At 52.3% G+C, this 7,532-nt stretch overlaps 1 protein-coding gene across 5 annotated transcripts in view; it reads left to right on the top strand.

The window, feature by feature from the left end:
* IL34 (interleukin 34) overlaps positions 1 to 7,239 on the top strand; it is a 79,738-nt gene extending 72,499 nt beyond the window's left edge. For 3 of the 5 annotated variants that reach the window (XM_040443087.1, XM_040443086.1, XM_040443089.1), the window contains 5 exons: positions 1,938 to 2,071; positions 2,861 to 2,938; positions 3,224 to 3,385; positions 6,236 to 6,371; positions 6,605 to 7,239. In XM_040443087.1, the coding sequence (XP_040299021.1) occupies positions 1,938 to 2,071; positions 2,861 to 2,938; positions 3,224 to 3,385; positions 6,236 to 6,371; positions 6,605 to 6,777 (683 nt within the window). In that variant the 3' untranslated portion in view covers positions 6,778 to 7,239. The remainder of the gene's footprint in view (positions 1 to 1,937; positions 2,072 to 2,860; positions 2,939 to 3,223; positions 3,386 to 6,235; positions 6,372 to 6,604) is intronic. The other 2 variants (XM_040443088.1, XM_040443090.1) reach the window with 2 other exon arrangements.
* Positions 7,240 to 7,532: the final 293 nt, after the last annotated feature.

Genomic DNA, 7,532 nt, shown 5'->3' with positions numbered 1-7,532 from the left:
GAGATTTGATACATTTCCTTCCACTACACTTCCACTGCATTTCCTATGCATACACATTTGCATGTAATTAATGTAATTCACATCATGCTGTGTAGACCCAGAGGAGGTGTGCTGAGTCATGCTTTTTTAAGACTTTACTAAGCATATCATGAGTATATTTCTTATCACACAAGCATATCATAAGCATTCTTTGACAATGTGGTTTTTTCATCTTATTTATTTTAGAGAAAGATAGTGTGCATGGGGGAGAAGGGCAGAGGGAGAGAGAGAGAATTCCAAGTAGGCTGCAGGCTGAGCATGGAGCCTGACTAGGGGCTCAATCCCACGACACTGGGATCATGACCTGAGCCGAAACCAAGAGTCAGACACTCAACTGACTGAGCCACGCAGGTGCCCTGACAGTGTGGTTTTTATTTGCTCCACTCATTAATGAACATGTGGGCCATTTACAGATTTTCACTATTATAAGAGAATACTGCAGTGGGAGTCTTTGTCCACAAATTTTTTGGTGATGGCTTCTTTTTTTTCTGTTTCCCTTCATGTTTATCCCTAGAAATGAGTTTAATGGGTCAAAGGGTGTGGACATTACTAAGTTAACTAATAATAAAACTGCAAAATTGCTTTCCAAGATAAGAGCACCTGCCTTACTGCTTTGCCAGCACTGTTATTAAAATGAAATTTAGGGGCGCCTGGGTGGCGCAGTCAGTTAGGCGTCCGACTTCAGCCAGGTCACGGTCTCGCGGTCCGTGAGTTCGAGCCCCGCGTCAGGCTCTGGGCTGATGGCTCAGAGCCTGGAGCCTGTTTCCCATTCTGTGTCTCCCTCTCTCTCTGCCCCTCCCCCGTTCATGCTCTGTCTCTCTCTATCCCAAAAATAAATAAACGTTGAAAAAAAAAATAAAATGAAATTTAAAAAACCCACTTTCCATTTTGATAGGTGAAATATGACACCTGATTGTTTTAGTATGTATTTCTTTACCTTTATTGGTGTGTTTGATTTTTTGGATACATCTCCTGCACCTCTGTTTCCTTTCTGCTCTGATCAATTTGACCCTTGTTCATATTTTTTGCAAATTCTCAGGTTTTTGTTTGTTTGTTTGCTTGTTTGTTTATTGTGAAAGAGAGAGAGAGGGAAAGAGAATCCCAAGCAGACCCTGCACCATCAGTGCAGAGCCCAACGCTGGGCTTAAACTCATGAACCATGAGGTCATGATGGGAACAGAAACCAAGAGTCAGAAGTTTAACTGACTGAGCTACCTAGGCACCCCTCTCAGATTTTTTTTGTAAGTGTTATTAATTCTGGGAATCACAAAAGCTGTTTTTGAGGTCACAGTGACACCTAGTGGTAAAGGCTGGTAATGTTCACGAGACAGCAACTCGTTTGCTGGGAGGGAGGAGCAGCAGCCTGATTTGCTTGCTCCCCAGAATGGACAAACTGGAAGGCCTGTAGTTATTTGTACATCTGAGAGGAATGCCAGGGTCAGTTAGAGCAGGGAGGAAATGGTTCTGCTCACACAAAAGTCATTTGTAAAGTTGGAACTAGAAAGTCCTCATCTCCTGGATCCCCAGATGGAAATGCAGACGTAGGCTTTGAGGACACGTCAGCCCTAAATGGGGTATGAGCTGAGGTTTCCCTGGAGAAGAGGTTGTGCCTTCCCCAAGGGGCAGCAGTGGGGAGGAGACTGTACACCAACCTCAGGGTGTGACAGCTGGGGGGCTTTGCTGGCTAAGGGTAGGGGTACACCAGCCAGACTGCCCATGCTTGCCTGGCCTTGCTGTCTGAGCCTGGGCCCCAGGGAAAACATCCCCTGTGGTGGAAAGGCCTCCTTGGGGCTCTATGGCCCTGTCCCTCCCATGACCCGGAAAAGGGAGGGCAGATGTGCACAGCTTTGCACAGGCGGGCAGTGTACTCATGTGTTCCGGTTGGTCACTGTCCACAGATCTCGGGATCTTCCTTGCCATGGCCTTGGGGAACGAGGGTTTGGAGATGTGGCCTTTGACCCAGAGCGAGGAGTGTGCAGTAACTGGCTTTCTTCGGGACAAGCTTCAGTACAGGAACCGCCTTCAGTACATGGTAACTGTGATCCCCCCGACTGCATTCCCCTTCCCAAGCTCCTGGACTCACAGCGTGTAGGACGTTTGGGGCCTCAGCCCTGAGCTGACCGTGGCCCCTTTCTCCGCCTTTCTCCACCACATCCAGCAGTGTACCTGGTCCACACTTACAGTCCTCTCCCCTGCCACCCTTCCCTGGGGACCTCAGCACATAAGGTCAGCACATTAGCTCAGCACATAAGGTCTTAGAAGTTGGAATGGGTGGCTCCCTTTGTGTAGGGCAGAGAAGCTCACGTGGCACCGTGGCAATGCAAGACTTTTCTTTTTTTGACAGCCTTCCTGAGCTATAACTCACATACCATACTATTCACCTGTTTAAGTGTACCGCTCAGTGGTTTTTAGTACATTGGCAGAGCTGTGCAACCAGCACCATAAGTTTAGAGCAATCTGTTGGGTTTTTTTTTAATGTTTATTTCTGAGAGACAGAGACAGAGTATGAGTGGGGGAGAGGCAGAGAGAGAGGAGACAGAATCTGAAGCAGGTTCCAGGGTCTGAGCTGTTAGCACAGAGCCCAATGTGGGGCTTGAACTCACGAACCACCAGATCATGACCTGAGCAGAAGTCAGAGGCTCAACTGACTGAGCCACCCAGGCACCCCTCCCCCGCAAGTGCATATTCTTCATAGAAGGCCACCTCTGCCATCAAAGGGCTAGTTCTTGGTCCTCTCCTCCTGTATCAAGTTGGGAGTTGGGCGAGGCTGTTTGAGCCATTTCTGACTGTGACCTCATGGTTTGTTCTTGTGTTTCCCCAGAAACACTACTTCCCCATCAACTACAGGGTGAGCGTGCCTTATGAGGGGGTGCTCAGAATGGCCAACATCACCAGACTGGTGAGAATCCCATCCTGGGCTGGGAGACCCTTGCCTTGCGGGACGCCCCATGGGCCCAGCCTGAGAGGCACATTGATCTTGGCAGGTCATGTTGCCAGGGGCCTTTCCCAGCCCCGTAAGCAAGCCTGCCCTTGGCTCGGGCTAAGATTTCTCCCTGTCCACAGTGGATGCCCATGGTCTGCTCTCTTTGTGGGCACAAGTTGGGTGGCAGGTGGTCAGAGTAGTGGTGGGGAGGGCCCAGAGGCTCAAGTCTTGGGACTTCAACAATTTCTCCTGTCCCCACAGCAGAGGGCCCAGGTCAGCCAGCAGGAGCTGCGGTATCTGTGGGTCTGGGTGAGCCTCAGTGCTACTGAGTCAGTGCAGGAAGTGCTGCTTGAGGGCCACCCATCCTGGAAGTTCCTGGAGGAGGTACATACGCTGCTGCTGGATGTTCAGCAAGGCCTCACGGTGAGCTCCGCGGAGGTGTGTGTGTGTGGTGGCCAAGGAGTGTTGAGGGAGGATGGGAAGACATGGAGAGTTCCAGCATGTCCTGAAAGGTATGGGAGAAATGGGAGAGAGGAAGAGAAGGCCAGCAGTGCCCCGTGGGTGGCCTGGGCTGGGGACAGGAGATGTTCTAGGGTCTGTCTGTCTTGTTCTGTGATCCTGGGCAAGTCATTGAACCCTCTGGCTTTGTTTCTAGAGGTTCCTTTTGGGGGAGACAGGGAAGGAAGGATGAATGGGTGGAGCAATGAAAACAGGAGGTTTTTAGGGCTATGCAGTTCTTCTGTATGACACTGTAATGATGGACACATGACATCATGCATTCATCCAAGTCCACAGCACGGACAACACAGAGAGTGAACCCTAATGTAAAATATAGACTTGCAGTAATAATAACAATGATAAGGTTCCTGCTAACTGCCTGCTCAGCAGGGTTGATCTGAGGCCTCAGGGATGCATCCTGTAAAGAGCCTATGGAGTAAGGTCACGGGGTCACTGTGAGCCCATACAGGCCACATGTGTGCTGTGGGACCCCCTGCCCACACCATTTTGCCCTACTCCCCAGCGTGTCCTCAGGGGCCTGGGGCACACTTGCCCCGGGGAGCCCCACCTGCTGCCCAGCTGAAGCTGTGAGCTGCGAGTGACACCAGGTCTTAGGAGCCCGCAGCTGCTAGGAGTTCTGGGGAGGCTCTGGTTTTGGCAGGGGATTGGAGGCCCAGAGGTCTCCTCAGTGGCTCTTTCATGCCCTTGAGCAGTGTGAGTTGGAGCTGACCTGAACAGTTTTGCATCCTTGCCTTTCTTCGAGAGCCTGACTCTGAGCTCTTGGGAGCTGCAGAGGAGGCTGTGGGTGGGTTGAGACCTGTCCACCCAGGTTGTTAAGAGTTCAGAGTTAGCCAGCTTTAAAAAAATTATTTTTAAATGTTTTTTTAACATATGCGTTTTTTTTTAATTTAAATTTTTTTAAATTTACATCCAAATTAGCATAAAGTGCAACAATGATTTCAGGTAGGAGATTCCTTAGTGCCCCTCACTCATTTAGCCCATCCCCCCTACAACCCCTCCAGTAACCCTCAGTTTGTTCTCCATATTTATGAGTCTCTTCTGTTTTGTACCCCTCTCTGTTTGTATATTATTTTTGTTTCCCTTCATTTATGTTCATCTGTTTTGTCTCTTAAAGTCCTCATATGAGTGAAGTCATATGGTATTTGTCTTTCTCTGACTAATTTCACTTAGCATAATACCCTCCAGTTCCATCCACGTAGTTGCAAATGGCAAGATTTCATTCCTTTTGATTGCCATTAAGTGTTTTTGTTTGAGAGAGAGAATGAGAGAGCGAGAGTGTGTGTGTGTGTGTGTGTGTGTGTGTGTGTGTGTGTGTGTGTGTGTTGGGGGGTGGTGGGCAGAGAATCTGAAGCAGGCTCTGTGCTGACAGCAGCGAGCCTGATGTGGGGTGTGAACCCATGAACTGTGAGATTATGACCTGAGCTGAGGTTGGACGTTTAACTGACTGAGCCACTCAGGTGTCCCAGGTTTAAACCAGCTTTTAAGTCTGTCTTCTTTCTCACAGAGTTAATGGTCTGTGACCCGCTCCAAATATGCCCAGCATCTGGTGGGCAGTGGGCTCTCCCTGATGGGGAGTGGGCCAGGGGGACATGCCCCTTCTCCTGTCACCCTTGCTTCTCTTTCCAAGTCCTTGTAGATTAGCTTTGTAGGGTTTCTGTGACAAATTACCACCAAACAACAGAAATTCTTCTGCCACAGGCCTGCGGATGGGAACCCCACACTCAGGGTATCTGCAAGGCCAAGCTCTCTCTGAAGGATCTAAGGAAATAGGACCCTTCCTGCCTCCTCCAGCTTCTGCTGGCTGCTACTGTCGTTGGCTTGTGGCCACATCACTCCAGCCTCTGCCTCGGCCCTTACATGGCCTTTCCCTCTGTGCCTTGCATCCTTTCTCTCACAAGGACGCCAGTCATTGTATTTAGGGCCCACCCTAAATTTAAAATGACCTCACCTGGAGATCCTTAATTACACCTGCAAAGATCCTGTTTACAAATAGGGTCACATTCACAGGTGCCAGGCGTTAGGGCTTGGACATGGCTTTTTCGGGGATGCGGGGATTGGCAGGTCACAACCCGATACAGTTCAACCCAATTAACCACCTTTAAGAAGGTCCTCCCCCAGCTCAGGCTCTACATTTCTTTTCTATGCGATGTCTTCTGCAACAGCCCTGGCCCCCTGCCCTGTCCCCTCACTGTGCCCTCCTGCCACCCACACCGTGCTCCCGGTTGTTAAGTACTGTCAGAGAAACACCCCGAGCTTGGAGCCAAAGACCCGCCCGGCCCGTGTGCCGTGCACCCAGGCCTCCTCATAATACGATCCTCGTGAGGGTCCTTTGTCTCATTCTTTGTGGGCAGTAGAGGTCTCTGAATCCCGAAGGACAGTCTCCCCAGCCCAGGCTGCCTTGTGTGGTGGTGGCCGGGCCTGGGTGAGAACAGCAAGGATGCCCCCACCTCTCCCCTGTCCTGGCGGGCCCCCCTGCAGTCATTTTCCCAAAGATGGAAAACAGGAGCCTCTGTGTCAGGCTTGGGTGAGGGGCCTTGAAGGGGACTCTCCCAGGAAACCTGGCGCCTGCCGGAAGAGGCAGAGAAATTACCCATAAGCCTCCTGTCAAAGGAAGTCCCTTTCTCTCGTGGTTTGTGCAGCTCCAGGCAGTGCAGCCTCCAGGGTTCTCCTGGGACATGGCCCTCCCTCTTCACTGGTGTTGAGGGGTGGTGGTTCCTGTGGTCCTGACCATCTCCACGGTCTCCTCCCTTCCAGGATGTGGAGGTCAGCCCCAAGGTGGAAGCAGTGGTGTCGCTCCTGAGCACCCCCAGGTTGAGCCTGAAGCTGGTACGACCCAAAGCCCTGCTGGACAACTGCTTCCGGGTCATGGAACTGCTCTACTGCTCTTGCTGTAAGGAGCTCTGAGTGGAGGGGGTTGGGGGCAGGACGCCGGGTTCCAAGCCCAGGTCGTGGAGCAGAGCCAGGACCCTCCCGAGCACGCCTTCCACTCCCCAGGGCTGTAGGTCATTTCTGAAAGCCAGGATGGGCCCTGGGGCCAAGAACAATGAGGCTTGGTCTGGAGATGAGGTAGGTGTTGACCACTCCTGTGGTCTTTTTTTTTTTTTTTTCCCCTGCCTCCTGCAGGTAAACAAAGTTCCGTCCTAAATTGGCAGGACTGTGAGGTGCCGAGCCCTCAGCCCCACAGCCCGGAGCCCTCATCGCAGTGTGTAGCTGCCCCGCTGTACCCTCTGCCCCAGCAGCCCCCTATCTCCCTGCCCCGCTCCCCAGGACCCAAGACTGGACCCCCGGCTCAGTGAGGCGGCTGAGGGCACAGGGCAGAGGCCTTGTGCCCCACCTGGCCTGTGTGGTGACCTGTGTGGGACAGCTGGAGGTGCTCCCGCAGGAGTTTGGTGGAGTCTGAGACTTGTCTGGGGGGGGGGGGGGGGAACCCCCAAGACAGTGTTTTTCCCTTGAGGGAGATTCTGTGCCTGAGAAGGGCTCAGCTTCCTGCATTCTGTACCTCAGTCTCACCTGGAGCAGCCGGGGTCCAGAGCCCCCTGAAGGTGGACAGAGCTTGTCCCCTCCCTGCACCACCTGGGCTGCCTCGCTTGCCTGAAGGTGGTGCCCGGCGTGTCCTGAGGCCTGCAGAGGCTAGACCTGTGCCAGGTTGGGGGGTGGGCGGGCATGGGGAAGGGGCAGAGCCAGACACCACATCTTGCCACAGTGGATGCTCTTCCAGTCCCTCTTATATTTTCTATTAAACACTTGCTTGTTTTGTTTGGGTTTGGTTTAGTTTGCATCTGCAAAGGTGAACCCCAAGTGCAGGAGGCAGGAGAGAGGTAGGCTTGTGTGGTCCTGGGACCTGGGTCTGGAGATTTGGATTTGGGATGGATGAAGCCTTAGCCTGGGGGCCTGGAAATGGTGTTTGAGGGAGGGAGTTTCTTCCAGACCTGCCTGAGTCTCCATGAGACCAGTGGGGCAGAGGGTGTCAGGCTGATCCTTCTCAGTGTCTCCTGGCCACCCTCGCTGGCTTCATTGGGCTGTCCCAAGACAGCCACCTGCAGAGACAGAG

The sequence above is a fragment of the Herpailurus yagouaroundi genome, unplaced genomic scaffold, assembly GCF_014898765.1.
Source record: "Herpailurus yagouaroundi ecotype Mexico unplaced genomic scaffold, PumYag 190, whole genome shotgun sequence".
Classification (NCBI taxonomy): Eukaryota; Metazoa; Chordata; class Mammalia; order Carnivora; family Felidae; genus Herpailurus; species Herpailurus yagouaroundi.
This window is presented reverse-complemented; position numbering and strand designations above follow the sequence as displayed.